Raw genomic sequence first — 17,038 nt, 5'->3', positions numbered from 1 at the left:
GCTACTGCGTTGCTGGGGGCTGGCGGGGCGCGGTCACGTTGCCACTCCGCTCCGCTCTCCGGGTGTGTGCTCTGTAACTACAGATGGATAGATCGGCTATAAAGGAGACCATTGGCTTTTGACTGTGGGCGCGCTCACATCAGTCCATTCAACGCACCAGACTTCTTTCATGCATCATTGGTCAAATGCAGGTGCGTTTCAGATCAATGCAATTATAGTGATGATGATGATGATAGTGGTGATGATGGTGATGGTGATGATGGCGATGATGGTACCCCCAAGCCAAAAGACTCCTGAACAGCTAATCAAATGGCTACCCAGACTATGTGCACCCCCCTGCTGCTCCTCTCTGTTATTATCTATATGCACAGCCACTTTAATAACTCTACCCACATGTATATATGACCTCGACACCGGTGACCCCGCACATTGACTCTGTACCGGTACCCTCTGTATGTAGCCCAGCTATTGTAATTTACTGCTGCTCTTTAATTATTTGTTATTCTTATCTCTTACTTTTTTAGGCATTTTCTTAAAACTGCATTGTTGGTTAAGGGCTTGTAAGTAAGCATTTCACTGTAAGGTATTCGGTGCATGTGACAAACAACATTTGATTTGATTTTGATGGTGATAGTGGTGATGATGATAATGATGCTGGTGATGATGATGGCGATGATGATGAAGGTGATGAGGATGTTGATGATCTCTATAAACATCATACCCTGTAACTGGCCCTAAATGCCCTGTTGTTTTACCACACAATGGCAGGTTACTAGTTAACACAGTAACATTCGATCCCTTCTAAAGCACCAGTCATTACATTTTAAGGGACTGAGCTCATTTATAACAAAGTACAAACCCATGGTTGAGTAGTTTAGGGTGTTTATAACCTATGAAGTCACTGGAGGCTTTCCACCTCTCTCTCTTCCCTCTCTTACACCCTTCCTTCAGTTCCCTCCTTCTCCAGCCCCCTCACACCTCCACCACCTCCAACCCTCCCTCCTTCTCCAGCCCCCTCACACCTCCAACCCTCCCTCCTTCTCCAGCCCCCTCACACCTCCACCACCTCCAACCCTCCCTCATTCTCCAGCCCCCTCACACCTCCACCACCTCCAACCCTTCCTCCTATCTGTTCACACCTCGAGTCCCTCACACCCCCCCCCCCCCCCCATTCCTTCCTCCACCCCTCTCCCTCCCTTCCAGGTCAGCCACAGTTGGCTGAGTGTGTCTGTTTTTAATTGGTGTTTAATTAACTTCATTAATAAGTGACCAGACCGCAGACACAACTGACCTCCATGATAAAGGAGTGAGAGAGTGAAAGGGGTGGAGGGATCAGAGGTAGGGGGGGACACGGTGTGCTGGAGCTAAGAACAACACTTGATACAAAACAGACATGTTCACACGGACCTACACACACATTGACTGTGTGCCTTGTGACCAGACACGGTGTCACGGCTGAGATAGTTAGGGACTTTGTGCCCACTGGACCCAGTCTCTCTCAACACTAGAGTAGCCACCATTCTAGCTACAAATGCAAACATTGACAGTCTATAGTAGTGGTGATGAGAAGGGGGGAGAGGTGAACGTGGAGGAAAATGAGGTGAAGGAGATGGGGAGAGGAGGAAGAAGAATGAAGGGGAGAAAGGGGCCAAGGAGGAGGGAAGGAGGAAGAGAAACAAGGTTTGTTGCCAATTAAGACCTATTTAGCCAGACAGAGACTCAGTGACTCTGTCTCTCCCTCCATCAACCCTGAAGGGCTTTGCTTTGGGCTGCTCTGGTCTGGTGTACTTGACTCCTGCAAGGCGCCAGACTCACATGCAAGTGCACATGTGTACACACACACACTCACTTACAGCACAGGGGTCCAAATTAGGGAAACAACTGGGTTAGAACCGAACCGATCCAGAACATTCCACTGTGACATCCTTGGACCCGATGAGAGTGATGCCAAAGGGCAATGATCTGGACCCTTAACCTCTCTGTATCCCTATCTCTCTCTCTTCTCTCTCACTTCCTCTGTGGGATAGAAGTGGGACATGCCTCCTGCTATGGTAGGGGCAGTAGCATGCATGTTGTCATGCCGACAGAGAGGCTAGAGGTTTCCCTAAAGTCTAGACCCAGACAACAGGATAGACACAGTAAAATAGAGAAAGGAGAGAGAAACAGAGACAAATTGAGATATGGAGAGACACAGAGAGGGAATGTGCATGAGAGAGAAGAGAGAGGGAGAAATAGGTCTGGATTCAATCCGTATCGCAGAAGTATCGTGGAAGATCTGCGTTATAGCTCCACTTAAATTGAAAGGCAATGTTCCAGTGTCCGCGGAGACTGTATTCACGGTAAACACTGCACATGTCTGCTCAATTGTAAATGACTTTAAAAAATGTACGCAGATTTACCATGAGACTTTCACGATACGGATTGAATCCAGTCGCTCGTTACATTTGATCTGTGGAGGGATGAGAGTTTTACAAGCAGGGTGTGGATGAAAGTACCTAAAAGTACCTAATACCTAATTCTATTCCAAACCCTATGCATAGTGCATAATGAAAAAACCTTTCATATGTGTCAGACCTGGGATTGATTTCTATTTGAAATCTTTTCATATACTTTTAACATTTGCTCTACAGATATAGGGTCTTAATTTGAGCCAGTTTGCTACCGCAGGAAAATAATTCTGCAGCAGCAGGAAATGTGGATTATAATTAATGGGCATTTTTTTTAAGGGTTTGATCGTTTTTTTGTTAAGGCACTAAAGTGGAAATTACAAACTTTAGAAGCATTTTTAAACCTTGAATACACTACAAGTTTTGCATTTCCTGCTGTGCAGGAAAATTCTCAGCAACAAAAGAGTGATCAAATTAAGATCCTACATCTGTAGTTTGCCTGGAGTGCTGGATGGGCAACGTTTGCATTTTTGTGACTATTCTATTGGTTCCGTAGTGACAGTCAAGCTCAATCAATCCCAGATAAAGTATTTTAAATTATTTTAGATAGTATTTTAATCCAGGTCTTATTTTAGTTTCCCCTCTATAAGAACCCATACCAAAAAAGTGAGTCAGAATGGATTTCACGATTTCAACCATTAAACCCGGGGTAATCCCATGGTTGGCCACCTCCCAAAAACTATTGTGTGACGCATGAATGTTTGGGAAGCGGCCAACCGAATACTTATCCTGGATAAACATCTTGAATATGCTAGTGTTTGGTTTACCTGTATAGTTAATGCAATGGCTCCATCTGTTTAAGCATAGGCTTGAGAGAGGTTTGGTGGATTCTCTTTGAATTTGGGAAACAGAGTCCCTCTGCTGCTACCAAAAAGTCACACACATGCATGTGTGCTCCTGCACCATACGCTTTACCCACATCTAAAGCAGCATCCTGAGCAATAGGTCAGAACAAGATTATTGTGTCTTTCCTGTGGAGATGAGATTTCAAGCATTGCCTGTTTGAGGATCACATAAGCATCAAAACAGAAGAATGCACTAAAAGACTGAATGTCACATTCCTTATCAGTCCTGCTAAGACTAAACATTTCCGATGTAAGTTAAACAGTAGAGCCACGGATGTTGCTATATTATCTCATCATCACATCTGAGGAGAGTCTACTTCTCGTGTGTACGTGTTTCCTCTTCTTCTATAATCGGCTCTTTGTTTTCAGATGGTTAAGACAAAGATCCAATGTGCATCCCAAATGGAACCCCATTCATTCCCTGCTATAGTGCACTACTTTTGACTAGAGCTCTATGGGGCCTGGTCAAAAGTAGTGCACTGTATTGGGAGCAGGGTGCCATGTGGGACATGACTAGAACACTCTACTTTATTTCTCTATGTGTAAACCTCCTCTGGCCACATCTAAGGGTCTATGTACCAGCATGTCACTGAACCTGTTCCTGGGTGCTTCTGGATTCACAGATTATTCACAGATCTTTCTCTCTTTCTCAATCAACTGTTCCTCTCTGCCTTCGTCTCACTCTGTCTCTCTTTCCCTGTCTCTGTCTCGCTGTCTCTGTCAGCGGCTGTCTCTGTCTCGCTGTCTTTTTCTCACACCCTCACAATGCCTCTCAAATCAACCAGCTGACATCCCTCTTTGAATCCCTCTTCCTCTCCCCCTATTTCGATACTCGCTAGTCACTCCCTTTTCCATTACTGACTTGTAGTCAGGTTGACGACTGACATTACTGTACACAGCTGGGGCTGAGGTTGAGTTTATGTAAAACACAAACACACAGTCACACACAGTCACACGCACACTCACACACACACACACACACACACACACACACACACACACACTTCTCGTATGATGCAGTTGCTTACAGCTGGCAGCTGTTTTGGAATCTGATTACAAAGTGTGAGAAACGTTGGAACATTTGGATTAAACAGTCATGTCGTCCTTTACATTGTTGGCTCCGATGAGAGCTGCTGTCTCTGTTTTTCCACAGCCTTTCTTTTAGTCTAACTGTGAGGCTATGAGAGAGATCATTCTGTTTTGAATTGATTAATCGGTGTGTGTAAGTAAACCCCACCAACACACACACACACACACACAAATGCCTGCTTGCACTGACACACACACACATCGACAAATCTATTGTCACCTAATTTGGCGATAAGACAATGCTTCCTCCTTCAAGCCTCTGTATCTGGGCAGCAACTAGTGACAATGATGTCACCTCTCTACCAGTGTGTCCGGACCTTGACACAGGCTGTGTGCCAGATTGCACTCTATTCCCTATATAGTACACTACGTTTGATAGGGCTCTGATCAAAAGTACTGCACTATATAGGGAATAGGGTGCTATTTGAAACACAGATACAAAAGACCGTAGTCTGATACACACACACACACGCACAGGCACACACACAGGGAACAATACCTCCCACTTCCCCCCATTAACCAGACCCCCAAAATAAACTCCCTCTATACACTAGACCATTGTTACTGGTGCCAACATTAGCACATCAGATCAGACACTTAAAGCCTTTACTTCACAACTCAAGACCAGAGGAAATCCCTTCTTTTGGAAGAGGAGAGAGGGAGATTTCTGTCCTTCTTTCCCAGAGTGATACAAGTGGTTGTGAGTGGTTTGCTAATTGTCCTCTCTCAATCTTGTTAATGCAGCAGAAGGAGAGAGCAGGAGAGAGAGAGAAAGAGTGTGTGTGTGTGTTCAAGACAACAGGGTTACAAACAGAGGAGCTGGCTTTCACAGATTGTCATGAGAATACAATGAATGACCTTTCAACCAACTTTGCCCACTGTTTACCATACTGCTCCAACACTCCTGTAGTGGAGTTACACAGCTGCTACTGTCCAATGGAAAGGTGAGGGATACCTATGGAACATGTGATGATTGGTCCATAAAGGAGAGGGGACTGTCTGTCATAACCACACACAGACAGACACAGACACAGACACACACACACACACACACACACACACACACACACTCTTAATGTAGGATCAAACAAGGCACTCAGGGTAGCGAACTCTGTCTTGGCAGATGTTTAAGGATGTGATTGTGTACATGCTTGTGTGTGTGTGTTATGTGTCTGTGTTAATGAGACAGTTATTATTGCTGTAGACAGGCCAACTGTCTAGCAGGTGATGGTGGAAAACAGGGAACCAGAAACAGTCATGTGTTGGGACTTGAAACCTGGCAGCATCATATATTCCCAATGCCGCATTTATGCATAGTATCTCTTCTGAGAACTCATTAACAGTTATGAATAAAGACACACACACACACACACACAACTGAGACTATACAGACTGTACAAGTCTCAGCGAGACAGAAAGTGAACTTGAATGAGAGTGGATGATAATGATGAAAGAAGAGAGAAGCATTAGATGCCATTAGAGTTCTCCTTCACTATGATGCTATATTGAATCTGTCCATCTGCCTGGCACAGCTTGACCATCAAGTGGGTTTGTTTGGCATGATGTTACTTTATCAAAGAAAAGGATAAATCAAGTGTGTTTAGTGGAAGTGCACACTTAGACGGTACAGTATGAGTGAAGTCAATTCATTTAAAATAACTTTATTTATACATTTAGGGCAATTACAAAATGATGTTGGCATGTGTTTTTCTATAACTTGGACGCGTGGGAGTTAGTTAGTCCTTTATGTGCAATATTAAAACATCTTATGTCACTAACCTATGATTAAAGGTTTACCTTGAGATGTTGACTATAATTGATGAACCGCAGATAGGTAGTGTGTGTGGAATTAGTCATACAGAGGAGGCTGGTGGTATGAGCTTTAGGAGGATGGGCTCATTGTAATGGTTGGAATGGAATTAATGGAATGGAATCAAACGTTGTGTTTGATGTGTTTGGTACCATTCCAGTTGATTTTATTCCAGCCACTACAATGAGCCCGTCCTCCTATAGTTCCTCCCACCAGCCTCCTCTAAGTCAGAGCACTCATACACTAAGATAAAACTCAAGACAAGTGTGTTATGGCCTTGACATTGGCAAAGTCAAGCTTATCTCGAGTCGAACACAAACAGCCACCTACCCAAATTGCACACACTGTATATAGACATTTATTTTATTTTATTGTGTTGACTGTACAGTTGTTTATTCTATGTAACTCTGTGTGGTTGTTTGTGTAACTCTGTTTTGCTTTATCTTGGCCAGGTCGCAGTTGTAAAGGAGAACTTGTTCTCAACTATCTTACCTGGTTAAATAAAGGTGAAATAAAGGTGAAATAAAGGTGAAATAAAGGTTAAATAAAGGTGAAATAAAAAGAAAATAAAAAGGATTCAATTGGTACTGCATTAGTTAGGTATGCTTTGAACTGATCTCACACCTGTTGATAAGAATGAAAGGGTTGGGTCAGCAGGTAGCTTTGAACTGATCTCACACCTGTTGATAAGAATGAAAGGGTTGGGTCAGCAGGTAGCTTTGAACTGATCTCACACCTGTTGATAAGAATGAAAGGGTTGGGTCAGCAGGGAGCTTTGAACTGATCTCACACCTGTTGATAAGAATGAAAGGGTTGGGTCAGCAGGGAGCTTTGAACTGATCTCACACCTGTTGATAAGAATGAAAGGGTTGGGTCAGCAGGTAGCTTTGAACTGATCTCACACCTGTTGATAAGAATGAAAGGGTTGGGTCAGCAGGTAGCTTTGAACTGATCTCACACCTGTTGATAAGAATGAAAGGGTTGGGTCAGCAGGTAGCTTTGAACTGATCTCACACCTGTTGATAAGAATGCAGGGGGTTGGGTCAGCAGGGAGCTTTGAACTGATCTCACACCTGTTGATAAGAATGCAGGGGGTTGGGTCAGCAGGTAGCTTTGAACTGATCTCACACCTGTTGATGAGAATGCATGGGGTTGGGTCAGCAGGTAGCTTTGAACTGATCTCACACCTGTTGATAAGAATGCAGGGGGTTGGGTCAGCAGGTAGGTTTGAACTGATCTCACACCTGTTGATAAGAATGCAGGGGGTTGGGTCAGCAGGTAGGTTTGAACTGATCTCACACCTGTTGATAAGAATGCAGGGGGTTGGGTCAGCAGGTAGGTTTGAACTGATCTCACACCTGTTGAAAAGAATGCAGGGGCTTGAGTCAGCAGGTAGGTGGGTATTACAGAAGGGGGAGTTGGTGTCATTTGCTGTTTAATCTACTGAGTTGTGATGTACGATAAGTTGTAAAGCATTGTAACTAGGAAACAATTGGTCAGACAGACTTGCCATAACTGAAAGGCTATAGTATAAGGCTCATCTACTAGATTCAGCCATGGGACAACTGTTTCCTGATCGGATGTTTAATTACAAATAATTTGTAGAGTGCAAATTGACCGCAAGAGGCCCAAAAATATATAATATTTGACTAAAACAATCATTTCAAACCTTGCTTTCATTCATTTATGATCACATATATATCTCTTTATTATGCGTGGGAATACTTTGGAACAGATTTACAAAATTAAAATCACTTGTATTTTGGTCCGAATACTTAGGGAGTGGTGGGGGGGGGGAGAAGAGACTGTCTCAAATCACCCCCAGGCCGCTAGTTGGGGAACCCTGCTGCAGTAGTATAGTAATGTCTAAACAGTAGCAGGATGAAAGGCTGTATTAGTAGAGTAATGTCTAAACAGTAGCAGGCTGAAAGGCAGTATTAGTAGAGTAATGTCTAAACAGTAGCAGGATGAAAGACAATAGTAGTATAGTATAGTCTAAACAGTAGCAGGATGAAAGGCAGTAGTAGTATAGTCTAAACAGTATCAGTATGAAAGTCAGTAGTAGTATAGTATAGTCTAAACAGTAGCAGGATGAAAGACAGTAGTGGTAGTGTAATGTCTAAACAGTAGCAGGATGAAAGGCAGTAGTAGTTGTGTAATGTCTAAACAATAGCAGGATGAAAGGCATTAGTTGTATAGTATAGTCTAAACAGTAGCAGGATGAAAGGCAGTAGTCGCATAGTATAGTCTAAACAGCAGCAGGATGAAAGGCAGTAGTAGTATAGTATAGTGTAAACAGTAGCAGGATGAAAGGCAGTAGTGGTATAGTCTAAACAGTAGCAGGATGAAAGGCAGTAGTCGTATAGTATAGTCTAAACAGCAGCAGGATGAAAGGCAGTAGTAGTATAGTATAGTGTAAACAGTAGCAGGATGAAAGGCAGTAGTGGTAGTGTAATGTCTAAACAATAGCAGGATGAAAGGCAGTAGTAGTATAGTCTAAACAGCAGCAGGATGAAAGGCAGTAGTCGTATAGTATAGTCTAAACAGCAGCAGGATGAAAGGCAGTAGTAGTATGGTATAGTGTAAACAGTAGCAGGATGAAAGGCAGTAGTGGTAGTGTAATGTCTAAACAGTAGCAGACTGAAAGGCAGTAGTGGTATAGTATAGTCTAAACAGCAGCAGGATGAAAGGCAGTAGTAGTTGTGTAATGTCTAAACAATAGCAGGATGAAAGGCAGTAGTAGTATAGTATAGTCTAAACAGTAGCAGGATGAAAGGCAGTAGTGGTAGCGTAATGTCTAAACAGTAGCAGACTTAGCACAATAAAACATATACCATTCCAGCTGATATAACACTAATCTTCTTAAAAGCTCCAGTTCTATGCTTCCCATCCCTCTCTCTCACACACATACTGTGGCCTTGGTTCTCTCTGTGTGAGCTTTGCATTACTGTTTCCTCCCTGTGTTATTATGACTGGGCATCAGGCTCCCAGGGTTCTTTTCCCACAGTCCCCCTCCCTCAGTGTCAGCCCCGGTCGGTCCCAGGGTTCTTTTCCCACAGTCCCCCTCCCTCAGTGTCAGCCCCGGTCGGTCCCAGGGTTCTTTTCCCACAGTCCCCCTCCCTCAGTGTCAGCCCCGATCGGTTCCAGGGTTCTTTTCCCACAGTCCCCCTCCCTCAGTGTCAGCCCCGGTCGGTTCCAGGGTTCTTTTCCCACAGTCCCCCTCCCTCAGTGTCAGCCCCGGTCGGTCCCAGGGTTCTTTTCCCACAGTCCCACTCCCTCAGTGTCAGCCCCAGTCGGTTCCAGGGTTCTATTCCCACAGTCCCCCTCCCTCAGTGTCAGCCCCGGTCGGTCCCAGGGTTCTTTTCCCACAGTCCCCCTCCCTCAGTGTCAGCCCCGGTCGGTCCCAGGGTTCTTTTCCCACAGTCCCCCTCCCTCAGTGTCAGCCCCGGTCGGTTCCAGGGTTCTATTCCCACAGTCCCCCTCCCTCAGTGTCAGCCCCGGTCGGTTCCAGGGTTCTTTTCCCACAGTCCCCCTCCCTCAGTGTCAGCCCCGGTCGGTCCCAGGGTTCTTTTCCCACAGTCCCCCTCCCTCAGTGTCAGCCCCGGTCGGTTCCAGGGTTCTTTTCCCACAGTCCCCCTCCCTCAGTGTCAGCCCCGGTTGGTCCCAGGGTTCTTTTCCCACAGTCCCCCTCGCTCAGTGTCAGCCCCGGTCGGTCCCAGGCAACCAACCCTCTCTCTCATACACACACACACTCTGCACCTGCCATGGGCGTCAGCGTTCATCTCACATCTTCTCTTTCCACATTAATCAACAGTCAGAAATGAAAACAAGAGGATCAAGTGGACTATACGGCTGCTCCCCAAATGGCACTCTGTTCCCTATAGTGAACTACTTTTGCCCAGGGTCCACAGGGCTCTGGTCAAAAGTATAGCACTATTTAGGAAATAGGTATGCCATTTAATACACAGCCTAGCTCTGACTGAAGCACTTCCCTTGTCTTAATGTACAGTTGAAGTCGGAAGTTTACGTACACTCAGGTTGGAGTCATTAAAACATATTTTTCAACCACTCCACAAATTTCTTGTTAACAAACTATAGTTTTTGGGTAGGACATCTACTTTATGCATGACACTAGTAATTTTTCATACAATTGTTTACAGACAGATTATTTCACATATAATTCACTGTTATAATTCACTGTATCACAATTCCAGAGGGTCAGAAGTTTACATACACTAAGTTGACTGCCTTTAAGCAGCTTGGAAAATTGCCCAGAAAATTATGTCATGGCTTTAGAAGCTTCTGATAGGCTAATTTACATCATTTGAGTAAATTGGAGGTGTACAATTGGATGTATTTCAAGTCCTACCTTCAAACTCAGTGCCTCTTTGCTTGACATCATGGGAAAATCCAAAGAAATCAGCCAAGATCTCAGAAAAAAATTGTAGACGTCCACAAGTCTGGTTCATCCTTGGGAGCAATTTCCAAATGCCTGAAGGTACCACGTTCATCTGTACAAACACGCAAGTATAAACACTATGGGACCACACAGCCGTCATACCGCTCAGGAAAGAGACGCATTCTGTCTCCTAGAGATGAATGTACTTTGGAGTTAAAAGTGCAAATCAATCCCAGAACAACAGCAGAGGACCTTGAAGATTCTGGAGGAAACAGGTACAAAAGTATCTATATCCACAATAAAACGAGTCCAGAATCAACATAACCTGAAAGGCCACTCAGCAAGGAAGAAGCCACTGCTACAAAACCGCCATAAAAGCCAGACTACAGTTTGCAACTGCACATTGGGACAAAGATCGTACTTTTTGGAGAAATGTCCTCTGGTCTGATGAAACAAAAATAGAACTGTTTGGCCATAATGACCATTGTTATGTTTGGAGGAAAAGGGAGAGGCTTGCAAGCCAAAGAACACCATCCCAATCGTGAAGCATGGGGGTGGCAGCATCATGTTGTGGGGTTGCTTTGCTGCAGGGGGGACTGGTGCACTTCACAAAATAGATCGCCTCATGAGAAAGGAAAATTATGTGAATATATTGGAGCAACATCTCAAGACATCAGTCAGGAAGTTAAAGCTTGGTCGCAAATGGGTCTTCCAAATGAACATTGACTCCAAGCATACTTGTTGTGGCAACAACGTCAAGGTATTGGAGTGGCCATCACAAAACCCTGACCTCAATCTTATTGAACATTTGTGGGCAGAACTGAAAAAGCGTGTGCAAGCAAGAAGCTTACAAACATGATTCAGTTACACCAGCTCTGTCAGGAGGAATGGGCCAAAATTCACCCAACTTATTGTGGGAAGCTTGCGGAAGGCTCCCCGAAATGTTTGACCCAAGTTAAACAATTTAAAGGCAATGCTACCAAATACTAATTGAGTGTATGTAAACGTCTGACCCACTGGGAATGTGATGAAAGAAATAAAAGCTGAAATAAATCATTCTCTCTACTATTATTCTGACATTTCACAGTGTTAAAATAAAGTGGTGATCCTAACTGACATAAAATAGTGAATTTTTACTCTGATTAAATGTCAGGAATTGTGAAAAACTGAGTTTAAGGTGTATGTAAACTTCTGACTTCAACTGTAGTTTCCCACTGGAGACTGCAGACAGTGTTATCCAGATAACAGATCCTGTTTCTGGGCTCCGTCATGCCTTCAACACACATACTGCGCCCCCTATAAATGATGATATAGAAGCACGGACAGTATAGAGATTAGAAAAAAAGGAGAGACTGTCTCAAGATTGTCATCTTGTGTTTTTCATGTCACAACACAGGAAATTAAGTCAGGATGTTGTGTGTGACGTCTTGTGTGTGTGCGCGTCTTCAAGATTTACTAGAGAGAGTGGAGGTTTGTGTGTGAATACCCATGATGCCGATCCTCTTCATTTCCTGGGCCACATCTGTTCCCCTGGGTGTTGTCTCAAGGAGAAAGGAGCGCTGATTGGCTGGCTTATGTTCTAAGGCCTACATGGTCAGAATTCAGGCAGTGTTCCATGCTTTTTACTTTGTGCTAAAAGGAGCAGCAGAAACACACACACACACACACACACACACACACACACACACACACACAGAGAGAGAGGCCAAAGCACAGGTGAACTAGTTTGGCTCCAAAACAACTTGTTCCCATAACAATCCCTCTCAGGATTCTGCTTAGTAAGGCTTTTAATTTGGAGGGTTTTGTCCTTCTCCTTTATCATACACTTGAAGATCTCACCGACAGAATGTTAAATGTTATGAACACTGACATTTCAAACTCTTATCGAACATAATGTTTCACTCTGAAATCATGTTGATTTACAAATATGTCTGTTTCACCACATGTATAATACTAAGATGAGGGTAATAACTCAAGACAAAGGAGAGAGTGTGACTTCCTCCTCTTGTATGTGAGAGAGATACGAAACAACTGCTGTGTCAGTAAGTCTCAAATTCCTCATGTTCCTCTCTCCTCACTTCAGTAGGAATAATCAAGGATTGGAGAAGAAGGAACCTAGGGTCTTGTCCTCCACGCTTTCCTGTGCCGTTTTGAGAAGGAGACGAGGAGAGAGGACACGAGGAATCTGCCATTGCACCCAGAAGCTGAGTTCTGATTCTTTACCCTTCACCCAGAGTTGTGCTTTCGATCACTCCCCCTAATGCATTTAAAAGCATTGGAAAGGTGCAAGAATGGCTAGTGTGAGTTCCCTTACACCAGTCCATTCTTTTTAAAATCATGACAGGGAGTATAAGTGCACACACTTCAGGAGAAGAAACATAGCCACTGTCCCACAGTAGCTGCTGTTCTGTGATCTCCAGTATCAGTGCAGAGCAGGAAGTTAGCGTGCTAATGTAGCCTACAGTAACTAAGCAGTAACTCAACTCCTTTTGGCCCGAGGATTAAGAGACATATTTGCTTATCTTTATCTCATTGTATTTATCTCTCTCCATCTCTCTCTCTCTCATTGTATTTATCTCTTATTGTATTTATCTCCCTCATTGTATTTATCTATCTTATTATATTTATCTCTCTCATTGTATTTATCTCGCTCTCATTGTATTTCTTTCTCCATCTCTCTCATTGTATTTCTCTCTCCATCTCTCTCATTGTATTTCTCTCTCCATCTCTCTCATTGTATTTCTCTCTCCATCTCTCTCATTGTATTTCTTTCTCCATCTCTCTCATTGTATTTCTCTCTCCATCTCTCTCATTGTATTTCTCTCTCCATTGTATTTCTCTCCCCATCTCTCTCATTGTATTTCTCTCTCCATTGTATTTCTCTCCCCATCTCTCTCATTGTATTTCGCTCTCCCTTTGTATTTCTCTCATTGTATTTCTCTCTTCATTGTATTTCTCTCTCCATTGTATTTCTCTCTCCATCTCTCTCATTGTATTTCTCTCTCCATCTCTCTCATTGTATTTCTCTCTCCCTTTGTATTTCTCTCATTGTATTTCTCTCTTCATTGTATTTCTCTCTCCATTGTATTTCTCTCTCCATCTCTCTCATTGTATTTCTCTCTCCATCTCTCTCATTGTATTTCTCTCTCCATCTCTCTCATTGTATTTCTTTCTCCATCTCTCTCATTGTATTTCTCTCTCCATCTCTCTCATTGTATTTATCCCTCTCCAACTCTCTCATTGTATTTATCCCTCTCCATCTCTCTCATTGTATTTATCCCTCTCCATCTCTCTCTTTCCAATTGTAGGCCTTTTTCTCTCCCTTTCTCAATGCAGGACTATATCCCATTATCTGATACAGAAGCAGTGAAATATCCCCCTGAGCAAATGCTACTGTGTGTAAGTCACTCTGTGTAAGTCACTCTGTGTGTACCCACTACGCATGCAATGCCAGTGTGTGTGCGTGTGTGTACACTACCAACACTATACCAACATTTGTGACCAGCTGTGTGACCAGCTGCCCATTACCAGACCTTCCTATTTAGATTATGTAGGGCACACACACATTTTAGAGGCAGCAGAAAATCCCATGGAAATCATGAGTCATTGCTATGGCGATAGCATTTCAAAAGTAGACTGATATTCTGTTATTTGAAGTTAGTTTACATACTGTTGGCCTACCTATATGTCATTGATATTAGTACCTGACCTGCGTGTGTTCCTGTGTGTGAGAGAGAGTGAGTGTGTGAGAGTGCAAGAACTATAACAGCATTATTTACAATATAATACCCCAAGAATACTTCAATCAACCCAACCACAACACATCCATTTATTTTTCTTAGAGCAGAATATGGGTTGATCATTATGTTTGCAAATCTGTGGCAACGATGGGAATAAAGTACTGCAATCTACAACATGGGCAAGTAGTCAAACTGAATGAGAAAGAGACGGCTGTGAATAATCACAACTCAATACAGGGTTTGTACTGAGAATCTCCCTGGTGTTCTGCATTCTGTTATTGTACTGAGAATCTCCCTGGTGTTCTGCATTCTGTTATTGTACTGAGAATCTCCCTGGTGTTCTGCATTCTGTTATTGTACTGAGAATCTCCCTGGTGTTCTGCATTCTGTTATTGTACTGAGAATCTCCCTGGTGTTCTGCATTCTGTTATTGTACTGAGAATCTCCCTGGTGTTCTGCATTCTGTTATTGTACTGAGAATCTCCCTGGTGTTCTGCATTCTGTTATTGTACTGAGAATCTCCCTGGTGTTCTGCATTCTGTTATTGTACTGAGAATCTCCCTGGTGTTCTGCATTCTGTTATTGTACTGAGAATCTCCCTGGTGTTCTGCATTCTGTTATTGTACTGAGAATCTCCCTGGTGTTCTGCATTCTGTTATTCTCTCTATGTGGAACATCCAGGAACACTAATGCATTCTACACAGTAGTGAGACAATATTCCACTGCACCAAGTGCCACCTGAGCGAGTTCCCATCGTGTGAGTGTGTGTGTTGTGATTGTATGCCATATCAAGTAGCCCTGGCTGTGACGAATCGCTGAGCTCCCAGTAACACAATCCTAGACCCACCCAGGCTTAACACCAGTCTGTCATGTTTTTACGCTTTCTAATTCTAATGTCCATTTTCCTCTAATGGTTACCATGGTGATTATACAACAGAGCAGTATATGTCGACTGCATGGCTCAAATGGTGACAGTTTCTGCTGAACCAGTGCATCCAGAGGTGTAAAGCTACATGGCAGCTCATAGGCAAAGTGTGAGTGAGTGAGTGAGTGAGTGAGTGAGTGAGTGAGTGAGTGAGTGAGTGAGTGAGTGAGAGTCTATTTAAACCGACATCCCTTCTCTGAGAGGTCCTTGCTGAAGTTGTCCAGCTCTGTGCACCTGGCCTTGAGTTTGGCATCACTAGCACACTCTGTTGAGGTGGGCCAACGCTCTACCCAGGCATCCTTGCCCAGCATGTATGTAGCACTGAGAGAGAGAGAGAGAGAGAGAGAGAGAGAGAGAAGAGGGAAAGAAGAGGGAAAGAAGAGAGAAAATAACCCCTTTAGGCAGATATTAACATAACTTTATTGCTCTGACTTGCTTTGTCTTGTCAGTACTATAAGTCCATTATAACATGTCACTGCCTCTCCCCACCTGTTGGTGGAGCTGTCCTTGTACCAGAGGTCAGTTTTTGGCCCCATGATGAGGTAGTCTGTACCCTCCTTCAGGTCCAGACCTCCTCTACAGCCAGCATGTGACAGGAAGACCTTAGTGTCACCCACACTGACCCCTTCCTCCACTCCTAGAGAGAGAGGGGAGGGAGGGAGGGAGGGAGGGAGGGAGGGAGGGAGGGAGGGAGGGAGGGAGGGAGGGAGGGAGGGAGGGGAGAGACAGAGTTAACCATGTTTGAACTAACTCAGCATCACATTCTGAAACAAAGAGGGTAAGGAGAGATGGGTAGAGGACAGAGAAGGACTAGATGACATAAGATGCTTACCTATTTTTATAACCTGTGTGATCTTCATCTCATATCTGTCATACTGACTCTGGCTGACACTCAGGACCTTGGCCTTGTACACTGGAGGACAGACGCGTGAGAAGCATCAGAACAGCAAAATACACTCTACTCAATCAATGATATGATACACTTGACTGTCCCCAAGGAACAATTTGACTAAGACAATTAAAGAATGAAGCGTTAGATGATAGTTTCACCTCTGACGGACAACATTCATTTATAGCTGTACCATATACTGTACATGGTATAGTATTGTCTCGGTGTGACAGATTTACAGATCTATAATGCCTATAACATGTCTATAATCTCTATAACATGTCTATAATGCCTATAACATGTCTATAATCTCTATAGAATGCCTATATGTCTAGAATGCCTATAACATGTCTATAATCTCTATAACATGCCTATATGTCTATAATGCCTATAACATGTCTATAATCTCTATAGCATGCCTATATGTCTAGAATGCCTATAACATGTCTATAATCTCTATAGAATGCCTATATGTCTAGAATGCCTATAACATGTCTATAATCTCTATAACATGCCTATATGTCTATAATGCCTATAACATGTCTATAATCTCTATAGCATGCCTATATGTCTATAATGCCTATAACATGTCTATAATCTCTATAGCATGCGTATATGTCTAGAATGCCTATAACATGTCTATAATCTCTATAACATGCCTATATGTCTATAATGCCTATAACATGTCTATAATCTCTATAACATGCCTATATGTCTATAATGCCTATAACATGTCTATAATCTCTATAACATGCCTATTACATGTCTATGCCTATAACATGTCTATGCCTATAACATGCCTATAACATGTCTATAATGCTTATAACATGTCTATAAATTCTTATAACATGTCTATGTCTATAAGATGTATATAGTGCCTATAACATGTCTATA

The 17,038-nt window shown here is 43.2% G+C and overlaps 1 protein-coding gene across 3 annotated transcripts in view; it reads right to left on the bottom strand.

Annotated features, from left to right (window-relative positions):
- Positions 1-14,390: 14,390 nt before the first annotated feature.
- Positions 14,391-17,038, bottom strand: part of LOC110494906 (venom factor) — a 36,069-nt gene continuing 33,421 nt past the window's right edge. For 2 of the 3 annotated variants that reach the window (XM_036949210.1, XM_036949212.1), the window contains exons 42-44: positions 16,088-16,168; positions 15,745-15,892; positions 14,391-15,576 (exon numbers count right to left, since the gene is read on the bottom strand). In XM_036949210.1, coding sequence (XP_036805105.1) covers positions 15,429-15,576; positions 15,745-15,892; positions 16,088-16,168 — 377 coding nt within the window. In that variant the 3' untranslated portion in view covers positions 14,391-15,428. The remainder of the gene's footprint in view (positions 15,577-15,744; positions 15,893-16,087; positions 16,169-17,038) is intronic. The other variant, XM_036949211.1, reaches the window with a different exon arrangement.

Source organism: Oncorhynchus mykiss, chromosome 17, assembly GCF_013265735.2.
Source record: "Oncorhynchus mykiss isolate Arlee chromosome 17, USDA_OmykA_1.1, whole genome shotgun sequence".
Lineage (NCBI taxonomy): Eukaryota > Metazoa > Chordata > Actinopteri > Salmoniformes > Salmonidae > Oncorhynchus > Oncorhynchus mykiss.
This window is presented reverse-complemented; position numbering and strand designations above follow the sequence as displayed.